The 17,869-nt window shown below is 37.7% G+C and overlaps 2 protein-coding genes across 3 annotated transcripts in view; one reads left to right on the top strand and one right to left on the bottom strand.

Moving 5' to 3' along the window:
* The first annotated feature begins 966 nt into the window (after positions 1-966).
* On the top strand, positions 967-4,357 carry selenop (selenoprotein P). The gene is made up of 5 exons (XM_073867745.1): positions 967-1,113; positions 1,578-1,812; positions 2,231-2,436; positions 2,519-2,636; positions 2,852-4,357. The coding sequence occupies exons 2-5, from the start codon at positions 1,603-1,605 to the stop codon at positions 3,410-3,412; spliced, it is 1,095 nt and encodes a 364-aa protein (XP_073723846.1). The 5' UTR covers positions 967-1,113; positions 1,578-1,602; the 3' UTR covers positions 3,413-4,357.
* Positions 4,358-12,745: 8,388 nt separating this feature from the next.
* ghra (growth hormone receptor a) overlaps positions 12,746-17,869 on the bottom strand; it is a 46,962-nt gene continuing 41,838 nt past the window's right edge. For both annotated transcript variants that reach the window (XM_055167290.2, XM_055167291.2), the window contains exon 9: positions 12,746-17,685. In XM_055167290.2, the coding sequence (XP_055023265.2) occupies positions 16,759-17,685 (927 nt within the window). In that variant the 3' untranslated portion in view covers positions 12,746-16,758. The remainder of the gene's footprint in view (positions 17,686-17,869) is intronic.

Genomic DNA, 17,869 nt, shown 5'->3' with positions numbered 1-17,869 from the left:
GATTTTTATAACAGTCTATCAATGACTTGCAATGATGATTGTTTAGGTTAAAATTATTCAATTTCTATAGTTTCTTCAAGTTAACCATTAACTGGCAATTTACAGTAAATCCTATATGTGTTAACTAAATCTAAAGTGCATATAGGAGGTCAATCTGTCCTCTGAATTCTTACGAAACAGATCATGAGACCTGATAGTGAGGATTAACTGATAAATCATAAATCTATCTAGCTAAATTATGCAAGTTGTCAGAATATAATGAACCTTGCATCTTTATGTGAGTATTAAGCACCATCTTCCATAAGAAACCTTATCATTGTTTTAGCCCTGTTTCCTCAGTATTCTTGCAGAATTAGGTTGTTTACCAAAGTTCAGCAAAGACACAGGAAACTCAATGCTTCATCTCAGCAAGAAAAGTGCTGACACTAACCCAGCTGTGCACTGCTGCACAAACAATGTCAAAAATCATGTGATGATGAAGTTAGAAAAGCAGCCCAGCAAGGCATGCAGAAGCATGTTAATATGTATTTGCATTAAACAAAGGCAAGCAAATTATTCTCTATGATTAAATGCTTTACTAAAAGACTTTGAGTAAACAGCTAATACTTGTAACATGAAAGTATGTAACATAAACCCCCTCCCCTCGCCCCTTTAAGAAAACAGACATCTGGAATGCAGTAACTATTAACTGTTTATTATCTGGATACTATTTGGCAAACAGAAAAAATAACTTTACATTATTTCAATTACTTTCCAATTTATTTTAATATTCAAATTTGTTTGTTGTTTTTGTTCCCCTTTTGAGACATGCACTGAAAAATATAAAAACAGGCGTAGTGAAAAACAAACAACATTTATAACCACAGTATGTTGTTGTTCAGGTTTTATATCATCCCCCAAACACATTACTGAGGTTACAGATAAACACTGCTAATGCATCTCTTTTCCGGGGTGAATACGTGAGCTATTACAGTTTTTGTAATAGGAACTTTGCCCTGCTTCGAGTCAGGAAAAACAAGAGGAGTATAAATAGGAGGGGCCAGGCAGAAGTGAGATGTTTTTGTCTAAAGGCAGCTCAGTCAGGATCGCTGCTGAAGGCTTTTAAGTAAACAAGTCAGTGGACTCCAGAATTATTTGATATAATAAGCTTTAATCCTTTACATTTTTTGGATTTAATGTCTATTACATCTTTGCTAAAACGGTGTTACCTTAATTATGTTTTAAGTATATATTTATATCATCTGGGTTGTGTAATTTAGGCATAGATTAATTATTTTAAACATATCTGTGCACATCATGCAAACTTTCAAATTAAGGACCAATGCCAATAGTGAATTTTTCAACAACATTTGGACAAAGTGTGAAATTTGAAAAAAAAACTCATCTAAATCTGGATAACTGCAGTATTATATATTTGCTGAATGGGCCATAATTTTAAGTTTGGACCTTAAAAAGTATTTATTATCTACTGCTAAATAAAAAAAACAATATAAATTGTATCATATACATTTTAAGCAAGTTTACCAATAAAATGCACACATCTCTGCATGCTTATGACTCTACTTCATCGTGTGTAGGTCAGTGGGTCTGTTGGTTGGAGTCATGTGGAAGGCGCTCAGCCTTACTCTGGCTCTCTGTCTGCTTGCGGGCTGCAGAACAGAGAGCGATGTAAGCGGTGCCCGCTGTAAGCTTCCCCCCGAGTGGAAGATCGGAGAGTCAGAGCCCATGAAGGAAGCTCTTGGGCGTGTGACTGTGGTGGCTTTTCTCCAGGCCAGCTGATTATTCTGCTTGGAGCAAGCGTCAAAGATGAGTCGTTGAATGCAACGTCATCAGTAGCCTATATACGTGGTAGTGGTCAAAAGTGATGTTCAACTTTGATCAATTAAAATTTTTGCTTTTTATTCAAATATTTTATTAAAGCATTAATAATTGTTCATGCATGTTTCATTGGTGTGTTTGGAGTAACTAAAGCTCAACTTTGACATATAACAAGATTATATTACTACAAAAGATATTTTGATGGTTTAATGTAACATAAGGGGGCATTAATAGTAAAAATTGTACAGATTTCGCTCTGGACATTACTTTTGGCCACTTATGACATTTGGCACATACATGACCTTGTTTTTCACACTCTTATCGTGCCACATTTTGATAGGGTTCTCTCTGTACTGTTTACACGTTGAGTATTTACTTAATCTGACTTGTTTCATATTTTTCAAAGATGAGTGACTTGCTCCTGAAGATGGAGAATCAAGGCTATGTAAATATAACTTACATGGTCGTAAACAACCAGGAGGAAAGGTCCCGGCGGCTCCACCACTTGCTCAAGGAAAGGCTGCCTGACGGTATCACCCTCTACGCCCAAGAGCCGGGCCAGGCTGATGTCTGGCAGGCTGTAAATGCTGAAAAAGATGACATTTTGGTCTATGACAGGTTCGGAAAATCCACCTTGTTAATAAACCTACAACACAAACACTACTTTATCAATATGCAACTAAATATGTTTTTCTCCCAGGTGTGGCCGACTCACTTACCATCTCTCACTGCCCTACACCATCCTGAGTTACCCATATGTGGAGGAGTCTATAAGAATGACTTATTGTAAAAAGATTTGTGGAGAGTGCGACGCAGAGGTAAACACTGTAGTGGTATATAATAAATAACATAAGCTCCGCCCCAAATTCAAGCCTTTGATTAATCCAACGTTGCTTTGTGGGTTTGATCAAACTACATTTACACAGAATCAGAACATTTACACTTTATTTATTTGACTATTTTAGCAAATTTTAGCATTTTGAATTGGACATTAAAAACTGTGTTAATTGACATTATTGTCGACACATTACAGACTTCACTGGAACTCAACGTGTGCATCAATACAGCAGACGTGAAGCCTGAGACGGACACTCATGCACCAGCAGAGGAAGAACGTAACATTGAAGAGACCAACCGTCACCATCGTGGTCATCATGGGCACGGTCACCACCACCATGGGCATCACCAAGAAGGCATGGAGAGGCAGGGGCATCCCCAACAGCATCGTCATGAGGGTCATCAACACCACAGCCAACAACAGGTTGTTTTGGGTCAGGTCCAAGTGGACTTTGGCCAGGTAGCCCTCAATGAGCCACCAGTCATGAAACGACCTTGAGTGAAACACTCAAGGTGAAAAGTTCAGTACAGCTGACAGCAGGGGGCGGACTCTGCCCCGGCCAGCTGATGCTGACACTGACGACAGCTGTTTTCTGGGGAGAGCAATGGGCGCCTGGCAGGTCTCTGACAGTGTGATGAGGTGCTTCCGGCCTCCTGAGCCTGACAGGGCCTGGGAGGGGAGGCAAACCATATAAGGGAGACCTGACAGTGACGTCCCGCCCCCCCAGTTGAATGACAGCTGTCGCAGCCAGTCTGAGTCTGAGCAGCAGGTTCCACTAGTTGAGCTTGACAGGAGAAGTAAGCAGGGAAATTGGCTTTTTTATAAACATCAGGGAGCCTAGAACTGCTGTTCAGTGCTTACCAACTAGTATTTACACCTCAGAGTAAGGCAACACTGGACCTGTTAAAGGAAAATGTTATCAGGAAGTCATTCAATTAAGTACCATCTGAATGGCGTCACTTGGATTAGGTTTTGTCAAACTAAATGTTTGTTAGTGGTCCAGTGTTTGATCCCTCTTGAGAGTGTGTGAGGTGCAGTCATGTTGATGGTTTTTCACTTCTGTATGCTTTATGTTGCCTTTATGAAGGCAGGTGCGGAAACTATGAACTAGTGGTGCCTGTTTGATGTTAGGCCACATAAGGCAGAGGGCAAAGGTCATGAAACATCCTGTACCCTTTTTTTAAATCCAAGCAAAGCTATTATAGCTAACTATCTGGAGTATTAAAATCAAGTTTTAATCTGGCATTCACAATTATGCTATTTTGTCTAGTTATATGAAAGGTTATCTGAAAGTAGGCAGAGAAATTCTAACCAAACACTGTTTGATACATCATTAAAAAGTATTTTTATCTTTAATCTAGTTACTAGCAGTGACATTGTAAGAGATATGTATATTGTAATACATTTGCATACTCAACATTACATAATCTCAAATGTTAAGGGATCATAGGGAGATGCACAATAACACATTTATTCATTTTGTTGTTGGTAAAGGTTAGATCATAGTTATCTTGAGAAGAATTGTAACATTTTACATACTAAATGACAGTTTTCTGGGAAATTTTCACCTGGAAAGCCTGAAGGAATGTATGGAAAATGTTGTGAGACAGATAAATGTGAAATGTATGTGACAAGTAAGAGTTTGTTAAAAAAAATAATGTGTTACTTAAAAATAAAAATAAATAAAGTTTTGACTTCCAACCATGTTCTTTTTATGACTCAGATTTTAGCCCACCCCTGACACTTTATACCAAAACTGTTATTGAGTGATCACTCATTTATTATGAATTTTACTTTTTTTAATTAAATAAAATGTAAAACATTGATGAAATTTCTAGTTTCTATCGCATTTATGAAACGTTATTCTGCTATCCACCGACAGATGGCGAGAGCGCCCCTGTTAACTTGTAGGTCATGTTGATCTCCCTTTGAAAACCTCATAACATTTTTCTTCCAGCTGTCTGCAGTGTGTCTTTAAAAATTCACATTCACCAACGTTTTCCTCTACATTTGCATTAAACTTTAATTCTGCCTCCAGGCAAAAGCGCGTGAAAGAAGGAGATTTGCCTTTTTAATTGCTTGCATAAAACACTTACTGCAGCAGTAATGGCTAGACAGAATATGCCCGTCTGGTCTCGTTGATCAGAAAGTGGTGCAGATTAAGATGTTTCTGTAAAAACTAAAACTCACTAAATCAAAACTTTTTTATATCTGTTTTTAAAGTGCCCATTAAATCAAAATGGAAGATTTTTGGTTTTAGTATGAATTTGTTAGTGTTAAATATATTTTTGAACTAGCGTTGCAAAACATTCCCAAAGTTCGCATTTATAACATAATAGGCTTGTTCGACTTCATGCGGCGCCGCTAGAACTGGCAGGCGGGTGGCGTCAAAGTACCGCGAGAGCGAGACGAAGTTAGACTTCGTATTATTTCTCGAATCACTCTCGTGGTACTTTGACGTCATCCGGCTGTCGGTTCTTGCGGCACCGCATGAAGTCGAACAAACAAGCCTATTTATGGGTACCCAAGACGTCACTTTCGTCTTGCCCGCCGCCATATTTGTGTTCGTCTTCTTGGCAGTGAACATCTTCTAATGTGCTAAATGATCACATTTATTAGTTTAATTCAGGTCTTACCAGAGAAAAAAGCTGATTGTACAATCTGAAGTTAGATGTCGGCTGCCAGTGAGTCCCAGTTGTTCAAGAGTACAAAATCAACAAAATTTAGATTTTTGGGGGGGGATCCTGCATTACTTGTCAAATTCTGTATTAAATACTTTTAGAAATGAAAAATGTTTCATAAAAATAAATATAATATCTGTCATAGAGTAGACAACTTGGTGAACATTTTTGAGTTTAATTTAATAACGCGAATGAACAATCCCTCTCTTAGCACGCTGTATCCCTGGATAAAAAAGTCAAAAAAAAAATCTAAAAAATAAGATTCAGTGCATGTTATACTATAAACATTTACAGTAAAGAAACATGTGGTATTTGGTGATCATTGGTAAATGTACAGACAATAATAAGAAATATAAATGGGTCCAAGACCAATTTTCTCATCCTCCACAACAATTTTTAATCATTGTTCAAGCCCTCAAGGAACTAACATTTTCAAAAAAAAAAAAAAATTGTTGGAAGGGACATAATTGACTGTGACACTCAAGATGGCTACCAAGTAAGCAGTTCTTATTTTTTCTCTCCAGATAAAAGTTGAAATTTTGTTTGTGATAGTACCTAGACAACTTTTTAATTCTCATTACCAAAACATGAGTTTGTAAATGCATATATTTAATATAATATCATGTTGCGGTAATGATAATTTTTATAATGATAATCTAAAAATGTAAATAAATCTATATGATTATAGTAAGTTCTTATATGTGCAAAAAAAATTTGGCTTCAATGCTTTTTAAAAAATCTGATGCTGGACACCTTTTAAGTCTGGATTTCGTGAGAATCACCCATATGTACCTGGCAGAGGCGGCCTTAAGCATCTGGTGGCCCGTTTCAATAACTAATAAGGGGTGGCCCGTTTCAATAACTAATAACCCTAAACCGAAGCGAAAATGGTTTAAAAATAGAAAAAAGCAGTTGAGTAACCAATACGTGATAATCACACGAAAACAGGAATTCGTTATACGATCACGAAAAAACGCGGAAATTCGTGATAATATCACGAAAAAAGAATCAAAAAAGCGCAGCACGACAGGTAAAAAAATTAAAGAAATGTCGGTTTTCACAAAAATAAGGCTATTAAGATCTCGTCTAGTGATCCCGATGCTAAAGAATAATTAAACCTCTAGAACTATCTACATGTGCATGTTTTCTGAGTTTTTATGAAGCACTGTGATGCTGCTGTAAACGATTCTACATTCATTTATTAAAATTAAAGAATTGACTTTTAAAAAACATAATTTAAATGGCCTATAATACACAATGCAGTTCTACAGTTTTATTAATGAATTGATTTAAAATGAAAGATATGTGATTGCTTAACACCCACTGGCACTGACAGTGTGAGCTCCCCCGTGCAGGAATCATAGCCCCCGTTCAAGCGTTCTGGCAACGGGGCTGGGGCCCCTCTTGGAGGGCAGGGCCCGTTTCAATTGAAAAGGGTGAAACATAAGGCCGCCCATGGTACCTGTCCACTTTATATTTGGCCACCTGCTAACGTTTTCTATCCACTCCACTATAGTACACGGATCTGGTAGCTGTGTTGAAAAAGTTGATAAAGTCAACTTTTTAAAATAACTTTCTCTGTCTGTGTTGCTTCACTGCTTTTACCATACTTCCGTTGCCAAAGTGCGCGCATACAGTACGTTGCCATGTCATCATTGTGTACAAACAGTAAAAGGGTCTATATTATCACTTACTGTTTACTTGATTATTTAATTACTTGATAACTTTTTACTATTTAATATTAGGCAAGCATTAATCTTATCTTCAGAGGTCACTTCTGATTGAACGCAATCCTTTATTCCTCCGATTTAACTCCTTTGGAATAGAATCAAATTGTAGTTCAGGGTTCCTCTGACAACTGTTGTAACAGCCAACAGCACAACATATCCCGGGCATATTGTAATCTTGTTGTGAACCTCCTGGGAGTGTTTTATTGATCTTCCTCTGGTAGCTGTGGCTACTGTGACCATAGACTAAAGCAGGGCGCGCAGCTGTGACCGGAGATTTTTGGATGCAGCCTACGGCAAAAACAATTATGGCCAAACACTTATTGATTACTTTAACATCCATACCTGCTGTAAAATGTTTTAAAGTTTGGGGTCGGGGTGATCAATCAGTCCCAAGTTCAGATATCTGACTTGGTTCCAGATGTTTACTTCCGTGATGGGGGTGGGAGGGTTTGGGACGAAGAACAAGAGAACCCAAGCGCAGACGATGTCCGAGAAGTGAACAATGAACATTTATTAACAAAACCACAGAAAACAAAAAGCCCACGTGGAGGCAACACAACATGAAACATGATATACGAGAACACTGACATAACATTATCAACTAGACTTGAATATAAAACTAAACTGAAATCAAACACAAACTTTGCACAATACAGCACGTCAGTACACAATGAACCAGCACAAGACAAGAGGAGATTAAATAGATAACAAACAAGATAACGAGGGCAACACAGGTGAGTGGGATAACTGATAATGAATAATTAACAGGGAGAACAAGGGGGCGGGGACTAGAAACGAGACACCAGAGGCACCTAACCCCATGAGCCACATAGAACATGAGGCTGTCAGAACCCTGCCATCATGATAAAACATAAATATATAACGAGACTCTTATGGCAGGATCCTGACAGGGGGTGAAGAATTTCTGAAATCCGAGTTGTGTGGAAAGCAGCATTAATATGTGTGAGGCCCTGTCTAAATTGGCACCCTAAACACAATCTTCCACACTTTTGTGACATAACACAGCCTTGACTGTTGGGAAGTCTGCACTGAAGCTCGCACAAATGTGGGCCCAGGAAGTTTTGGGCATCAAGGGCGCATATTGATTAAAAGGGAGCACTCATGAGCACCCTTTTCAAACATAAAATGACAAATAGGATCCCATGGTCTCATGAATGGTCACATGCACGTGGCAGCCATTGTAAGTCCACATGAAGTGCACCATTTTGGAAGCACCCTTAAAGGAATATTCCATTTTCTTAAAAGAAAGATCCAGACAATTTACTCACCACAATGTCATCCAAAATGTTGATGTCTTTCTTTGTTCAGTCAAGAAGAAATTATGTTTTTTGAGGAAAACATTGCAGGATTTTTCCCATTTTAATGGACTTCAACAGACACCAACATTCAATACTGAACTCAACACTCAACAGTTTTTTTCAACAGAGTTTCAAAGGACTATAAACAATCCCAAACGAGTCATAAGGGTCTTATCTCGCAAAACGATTGTCATTTTTGACAAGAAAAATAACAAATATACACTTTTAAAGCACAACTTTTCGTTTAGGTCCGGTCCAGCGCGACCTAATGTAAATGCGTAATGTCATCAGACATTAAAGTCTCCAAAATGATGCAGCATCTCCCAAAAAAATCCAGATAGCGGCAGATCCGCCAACTTTGGAGCAAATTTATTCAAAGATTTGTATTTTCTATCCGGAACCATTATAAAGTATTGATATAAAGTATGAAAGAGTCGGAAGCTTGATGGTGATAAAGTTGAAACCGAGCCACCGTGGTCTAGAGTAGTTGGCTTATAGCCTACTTTAATTACCTCTCTATTTCAAGACACTTCAGTGGGTCTTCAGCCATTTTAATGCCTGCTGTCTACACATACAATCACCAGTTTGTAGAAAAATACATGTAAACGACCCTATATTTGATCCTTATAAATTCAACACACTCAATTTTATTACAACCTCTTGACAGTAATACCATCTATTACACTGTTTTTAAATCAGCAAGGGTGGCCTGGATTGCATGTAGCATAGAAAGGCAATATTCGACTCTGAAAAAGTAAGTTCAAGAATCAGGCATCCTCTTTCCAAAAGCCCTTGAGAAAGCAAGTAAGCATCAACTCCTTTAAACACATCTTAACATCCTATTCACAGCATGCAATGGAAAAGGTCAACAAGCACGCAGAGGCAATAAATAGCGAGGGTGGGCAGTTTGATAGGCATAATTGGCTTGAAGATACAATACAGGGCTGCAGGGACTCGTGGGCAATTACTTACAATGTCCTGAGAAGCGGTCTGTGAGAGTGGGCTACACAGATTCAATCAGCATCACGCAGTGTTGCTAAGTACACACCACTCGCCAAATTGCCTGATCTGCTTTCCCCATCAGCCAGTTCCTGTAGCTGCTGCATCCCCTTAATGCAGAGCTCCCATTCGTCCGCTCTTCCTGCGCTCCTCTTACATTAAGCCTTCGGTGTGGTTGAACTGGGCTTCATAATGCATCAAGCTTTCTCAGCAGCATGGCTCTCGTTGATATACTTAAGTTTGTCCGTCATACACATCAGACAACACCAAACTAATGGACCCCTTGAGCTGTAGGCTACAATTTGTTCCCGTTGTTTATTACTACCCTGTGAAATGAGATGAAGAACACTTCCTGTTGTTTTACGAAATGACTGTTACATATTTAAGATGTTTATATTATTCCTATCCTCGTGTCAGGATATCCTTTCGCTAAAGTTAACAGTGACAAATGCAGACCAGAGAAATAGCACCTGATAGCTGATTACATACTGCCAATGCTTTGTGTTGGGTGTAACTTACTAAGTAATTAGTTAATTTAATTACTTTTTCCCTTAAAGTAAGGGATTACTCTTATTTTTCCAGTAATTTAATTACAGCTACTTCTGATGTAATTGAACTAAATACTGTGTATGGACTGTAGATCAATTATCAATAATGAATTTAACATCAAAATTTAAAGTCAAAATTTTACATAAAAATTTATGTTTTTAATGTATGATTTTAATTTTAAATACTTAAGTGAGTTAATAAGAATAATGGTAACACTCTAGTGTAGTTTCCAGTTATCACTATTAACTGCCCCTATGAAAATCAACCATGGTTTAATTGCAGTTAAAACAAAACAAAAAACATGGTTACTGTAGTATCACAAAATAACCATGGTTTTGTAAACCATAATTTTCAATAACCTCTATAACCTTTCATGGACACTGTAGTAACAGTAATAATATTACAAAATTATGTACCTTTTACCACATAAAAAACTGAACTTTCACATTTGCCAGCTTTAATCTTTCATTTTGTGATAACTTAAAAAAATCAATTTAACAAAGTGAACTTAATTTAATCTAGTTCATTCAACAAAAAAGTGTGTCTTTTCAGCTTTACTTAAAAATGGTTTGGAATGTAACGTTGCATTGCAAATATGTTTGTGATATGTTTTTATAAGCTGTAATAAAAAAAGAAGTGGACTTAAACTTTAAAGGCGCTCTAAGCGAATCTGTGTGACGTCACTTTTTGTTGCTGTTTGAACTGTTTTCAAACAAACGGAGTGTAGCTAACTCCCCCTCCCCCTCCCTTCCATGCTTTCATGAATGCGCCCAACCCCCACCCCCAAATCCTTCTCGTCGTTTATTGGCTGGAACACTTTGTTATGGTTTCTGGTAGTAGGTTTGGCCACTTTGTATTTATTGCAGCTTGTGGAGCCTGGGCTGTCTACAGAGATCGTGTTTTTTTACAGTTTGATCAGCGGACAGGCAGCAAGCAGATAGTGAGGAGATGATTGTTGTATGTAACAAAAAATGTTTTATGGTCTAAACGCATGAATTCGCTTAGAGCACCTTTAATTAAAAGGGTTGGTGTTTATAAAATTGCATTATTCAAATTTTGTGTCATTAATTAAAATTTTCATGTACAGGTAACTCAATTTTTATTTGTTGACTCTACTAAGGTTTGTTAAGTTTAGTTAAACTTCTTTTGTAAAATTAACTAAATTATTGTTTGTTGAGATTACTTAAACAAATTGTGTGGGACCTGTTGACATAATATTTTTAATTAAACCATTTGAGTGTGGTTAATTTTCGTAAGGGTGGTTGGTTATTAGGATTAATTTTACTGTGATATTGGCTGTTTATTACTTAAAAAGCACATATTAATGCCTGATTCTGCAAAACCTTATTCTACGTCCTTAATCTTACCCAATTCCTACCAATACATAAACTTAACATCTACTAAGTATTAATTAGCAGTAATTGGGACTATTGAGGCAAATGTAGTTAATAGTTAGTTAATAGTAAGAATTGGACCTTAAAAAGTGTGACCAGAATAATTTTATGTACTTTTATATGATTTATTCAAGCCGTTTCAAGTCTATCTTTGTATCATTTACTAGGATTTAGAAAGTAATTAGTAATAAGTAAATAAATATGTTTCGGAGAGAATCATTTGTACAGTAATCCAATTACATGATTGAAGATGTAATTAGTAACTACTAATTAATTACTTTCCAGATACCGATTTAATTGTTTTCTAGGTTTTCTTTTGTTGTTTTCGACTAGTTTCTTCTTCTTTGAAAACATTATGGGCTGCAAGTTTATTGGCTTTTATTTTTGCAAAATTAAATTAAATTCCTGGGTTTGCACAAATACAACAAAATTCTTCTAACACTTTGTACATTACTTGAATGGATTCTGCTTATATGCTATAAAACAAGCAAACTGCTTGAGGAAGCTGAAACATTTAGAGTTCAGATGCAAAGTGTGTCTGACATTTTATCAGGCTCTTGTGTTTAGGTTAAGTAATTTCTCTTAAATGGCAATGAAAAGGTGATTGGTCAGTAATTGAAATGCGCTGTTTTCACAAATTGATATTTGTGAAATGTCAGTTTGTGTCATTAGTCATTTCATTGGTGTTTAGCTAATTTAATTGTCTTTTACTGCAAAACCCTCTTAAGTACATTGCACTTTTTTGGGGGAAAAGATTCACTTCTTTAAACAAGACTTGGCAGACAGTTTTCAAAATCACTAACGATGCAACTAACATTGTCAATTATTTATTTAGAATTGAATAAAAAATGTAAAGGGACGAAACAGAAGAAATGAAGTGGATTTGAAGTGAAAGTATTTATTTAAAGGCGGGGTGCATGATCTCTGAAAGCCAATGTTGACATTTGATATCACCTAAACAAACATGGCCCCACACCATAATAGAATCTGGACCGTCTATTGATAGACCCGTCCCACACATACGCAACCCAGGCAACAATGTTGATTAGTAGACACGCCCCTTACTGCTGATTGGCCACAAGTGTGTTTTGGTACTCAGCCCGACTCCCTTTTCCAACAGGTCGCGTTTAGCAGCATGTAAAGCTTATGCACGCTGTTTCTGTTTATCTTAAGTACCTCTAAAGTAGTATTACATCCTTCATATATCCAAAGAGTTTTATCAAATTTATAAAAAACAGATCAGCTTTACCAACTCTTTTCGAATAAACCCGCCCCCCGTGAGGCACAGAAATGTGTTTAGCATGAGAAATCCAACTCTTAAACAGCGTTAAAGAGTCAGAATGCATGTATTAGCCTTAGACCCCCCCAATAAACTCTGTCCATAACAAGTAAAACATAAAACAGTCATTACTCCATGTATTTGAAGCAATCTTTATTAAACAGAAGAAAACAAAACAAAGCTAATACTGAAAATTGTTGTTCATTTGAGGTAAAATAAATCCAACCAATTTCAACAGCAAACCATACAAATGTTCCAATAACAAACCTGAATTCACTTTATTTATACCTTAATACTTAATGTGCATCCGTAAGGCAAACAAAATTGATGAAAATTGGCAGTAAATCATACAAATATGACTATAACCATACATAGGATTAAATGAACTATATTTATCCTGTGCATTTATCATCTCGCATGTACAGACATGCATTTCTTTGCCACGTTGGCTTTGCATTACTCAAGAAGCAAAAGTGAAAGATGCTACATAACAAGAAATATAGAGAAAGAAATACAGAAAGAGCAGCACTGTACTCCATAAAAGTACATACAGCATAAGCTTATATGCATATCGTACACCACGTATTGTGACAGCTTAAGACGTTTCCATTTAAACATGAACATGCTGATTTCACAGCGATGCCAGCAGCAGAAAAGTTGTGTAATACTTTATATTTCTCAGTAAGGCAAAACCTTTACATATAAAAGGATGGCACATCGCTTAGCACAGTGTTAGGGTTAAATACATTACGCACAGGCCCACTATATATTTATCATATATACACACACATAATAGGCATAAGCAGGGTTTTGAAAGTAAAACTGTTAAGAATTACTGTACTTCTACATTGTTTAACCCAGCTATGCTTTAATAATGAATTAGCTTATACATGTTTTGTTCTGTATGTGTGGAGGCACATTGACTGTGGGCTATGGGGTCTATAAGTGGTTTATCATTGTAAGTGACCCAGTCTGTGAAAAGTCATGCTACATAATGTAAAGAACATTCTGTGAAAATATAACCTTGATATCTTTAATATTGACTGAGTAAGGTCATGTCAAAGATTGAAATCAATGTGACATCAAACTTTGATTCTCCTATTATTAGATTATAAGCCTGGATTACACAGACATGATCACATTTTTTATGTTTTACACCTGTTATTTTAGTTGTAAATATCTCATTTCCAGCTTAAGTTCAAACCGTACCATTATTTTATTTTTCTTTACACCACCCATCACGTGAGCTTTAGCATCAAGTGCTTTCCTCTGGCTCATTGTTCGACAGTGTTTGGTCCCATTTGTCTTAGGTGTACCTGTGTGTTCGCACAATAACAAAGGCTTAGCATTTAATTATGCAACAAACTACTTCATTTACGGCAGCACAATAAAACACAGAAGTCTTAAAAAAATAAATTATTAAATCAAACAATACATTTGATTAGCCTGAACTGTTATTATGAAAACACATACAGTGCCTTCCAAAAGAAATGTATAGATAGTTTGTTTAAACAAAACTACAGATCTGAGCTGATAAAGTCACTCCATAACATCTGCATGAACTGTCAAGCTTTGGCTTAAAGATTTAACAGATTTTAGACTTTTCACATTCTAAGGAAATATTAAAGGAGGGGTGCATGATCTCTGAACGCCAATGTTGACATTTGAAATCACCTAAAGAAACACGGCCCTACCTCAATAGAATCTGGACCTTCTTTTAATAGACCCGCCTCACACATACACAACCCAGGCAACGATGTCGGTTAGTAGACACGCCGCTTACTGCTGATTGGCTACAAGTGTGTTTTGGTACTCGGCCCGACTCCCTCTTCCAAAGTGAATCGATCCCCAGGGAACACATATACTGATAAAAACGTATAGCTTAAAAGCAGAAAAGTTATAAAGCTGTCACTGGGGCAGTACCTTTAAAAAAACACTCTTATACCTAAAAGGTGCATATTTGTAACTCAAAGGTACCAAAATGGTACATATGAGGAAAAGGTACCATCCCAGTGATAACCTTTGTACCTTTTTTAGTGTGTGAGAGTGTGTAAGTCCCTTTGGATAAAAGTGTCTGCCAAATGCATATATACACTCACCTAAAGGATTATTAGGAACACCATACTAATACTGTGTTTGACCCCCTTTCGCCTTCAGAACTGCCTTAATTCTACGTGGCATTGATTTAACAAGGTGCTTAAAGTAATGCTGGCCCATATTGACAGGATAGCATCTTGCAGTTGATGGAGATTTGTGGGATGCACATCCAGGGCACGAAGCTCCCATTCCACCACATCCCAAAGATGCTCAATTGCGTTGAGATCTGGTGACTGTGGGGGCCATTTTAGTACAGTGAACTCATTGTCATGTTCAAGAAACCAATTTAAAAATGATTCGAGCTTTGTGACATGGTGCATTATCCTGCTGGAAGTAGCCATCAGAGAATGAGTACATGGTGGTCATAAAGGGATGGACACAGTCAGAAACAATGCTCAGGTAGGCTGTGGCATTTAAATGATGCCCAATTGGCACTAAAAGGGCCTAAAGTGTGCCAAGAAAACATCCCCCACACTATTACATTAATGAGAAATTGAACAGGTGTTCCTAATAATCCTTTAGGTGAGTGTATAAATGTAAAAAAACTGATTGCAAAGTCACAAGCCCCAAACAAGCAGATTTTACACAGGCATATTTCTGTTTGGAAGGCACTGTAACTACAAGAGACACCTAAAACAAGGTAGGATCCAGTATTCAAGCATCATTTGCAAACCCAGGACCAATTTAGCTTGTAGTCGATAGGCTGCTTTATACCATCATATATACCTCCATTGTTTTTCTCTAAAAACAGAGAACATGTAAGAGTCACAAAAGTGCTCAAAATAAGCTCATCTCTATCTATACAACTTAACAATCAACACTTTCCTGTACAAACTCAACAACATTGAATTAAACCTGTGGCTTGTTTGTAGTGTGTAAAAAGTAAACCTCTAATATTCTAAGAAACTATATTTTTTTACTCTCCAGTTATTATTCATTAAATATTATAATGCATGATTTCATAAAATATCTCTTGTAGAAAGCAGCTTTTTATCATGTGGCTGTGGTGCATTAGACAATGCTGTTTCTATAGGACGTCATTGAGCAAATAGTCCAGGAAACAATTATAGCCCCTTAAAGTCCAATAAAATAAGTATAAAACATTTGGCACTTCTATCCCAGCGTGTCTGAAATGTAACTCCCATTGTAAATGTACGAATACACTTATGCTTCATCGATATAAAACCGCCGCATGTACATACAGTATAAGAACATCTGCCATACGGTTTAAACTCTACAAGCGCTTAGTGTTGTCAACGTAAAGCAAACGTAGCAAAACCTCCAAGACAAATGGGCACGGCAATATCTTTATAAACTATTCAATTTCAATATTTTTTTCTAGCAAGGAACCTTAAAATATTACATTCATATACAGTGATGGTTATAAAAAGTCCTCACTTTAGTGATCTGGCCACGGTAGAAAGATGAGCAGAATTGGTGTGCCGTTTATAATGACTCCCATAAATCTTGAACAGCAAAGATCAAGGGTTTGCAGAAATATGAGTCTGAGAAAAATACGGTATCGTATGAGGGATCAGTCATATGTTGTCCGGGCGTATTTTGGCCAGAACAAAAAACCTTAATATGACACAAGAGAAATTATATATATATTTATATATATATATTTTTAAATGTCATATTCCAACAATGTCTTTAACCTGTGTGTAAACAATTTTCTCTAAAGATACATTTGCGTCTGTACATAAATCTATTTCATCTCAATGCCACTGTATCTCTAGATCGGTATCCATATAATAAGATAAGCAAGTTTAAAAAATTGCTCTGATGCCAGCATATTTCTGTAGTGATGTATTTTTTTGTGCAACTAGCCGACATTTTGGATTTGAAATTGATAACACATTTCGTCGTAGCTTCAGGCAGTACAGCTAACAGAGAAGAAACGCTCTCGGCTTCATCATCCTTTTAGCCTACAGCAGAGAAAAGCCTTAGAAACATTAGCAGATAGTGATGGAGTCCCATCATTGGTGCAGCTTCGGCTTCCAGCGGTGAGAAGGTAGAACGACCTCAACAACTGATGATATGCGCTTTTAGTTTCACGGGGTCAGGTTTCCTAGGAGGTCAGGGGTGAGGTACCCCATAGGCATGGCTGGCATGGCAGGTAGTTGTTTGTTTGGGGTGTGCGTGCAGGTCGCTGTCTGTGGGGTAGGAGGGTTTAGGAGGAGGCTGTGCTGGGCATCCACCTCCTGCACTACAGTATAGTCTGACACGGGTGGTAGTACGGAGGATGGAGGAACCACAGGCAGAAGATACGGCGTCTGGGAGTCACCGACTGGAGCCATGTACTCTCCGTTCCAGCCGGGGTTCTCCTCGACAACCCGAGATGGGAATGTTTGGTACTCCTGATCAGGAGCGAGCCCGGCGGGCACATCGGTGGCAATCTGCCTCGCTGTGATCTCCGAGGTATAGGCTCCGTCAGAAACAAGCTGGAATTGTATCTTCTTCTCATCTTCGATTTTCTTCTCTTCCCCCTTTTTCTTACCTAGAGCGATGTTTAGTTGTCTGGGTGAGAGTATGACTTCTCCTGCGGGTGTGAAATCGCTTACCTGGGCGTAAAAGTCCATGTTGACCCAGTTTGGTGTAGTGGGTTGTTGTGTTTCACTGGGTGTCTCCGCACCCTCCGCGAGGTTAGGGGTGGATGAGCCGCTCCTAGAAACCGTAGGGTGCTGCTCTCCAGAGCGACCGGGTAGCAGGGCAGTTGTGAGCATATCCTCAGAGTCTGGGATCTCTGGATCATAGCAGCTGGCACGTCCCGAATCGTCGTCGCTTTTGAAATGAAGGACGTGAGAAGAGCCTGAGCGGGACAGGCCCAGCAGATGCTGTGTGTCAGAACTCTCATTCTTCTCCGTCAGGTCATCCAGGTCCAGTTGGATGAATTCGACCCATGGGTCCTCATGGTACGAGTCGGGCTTGTACATATCCTGGCCGCTCAGCAGGGAATTTAACTGGTCTAACTTTCCATTCTGTTAGAGATGGAGAAAATATAGAGGATTGTTACTTTACTTAGTATAGTATACAGTATTATAAAATATATTATTATGTTGTTGAGATTGACTTTAAAATGGCTATTACTTTAAAATCGTAATGTATTTGGTAATGTATTTAGTATATGTGACCCTGCCCGTCAAAGTAAATAATGTAAAGGGA

This window comes from Misgurnus anguillicaudatus, chromosome 5 (genome assembly GCF_027580225.2).
Source record: "Misgurnus anguillicaudatus chromosome 5, ASM2758022v2, whole genome shotgun sequence".
In the NCBI taxonomy this organism is placed as follows: Eukaryota; Metazoa; Chordata; class Actinopteri; order Cypriniformes; family Cobitidae; genus Misgurnus; species Misgurnus anguillicaudatus.
This window is presented reverse-complemented; position numbering and strand designations above follow the sequence as displayed.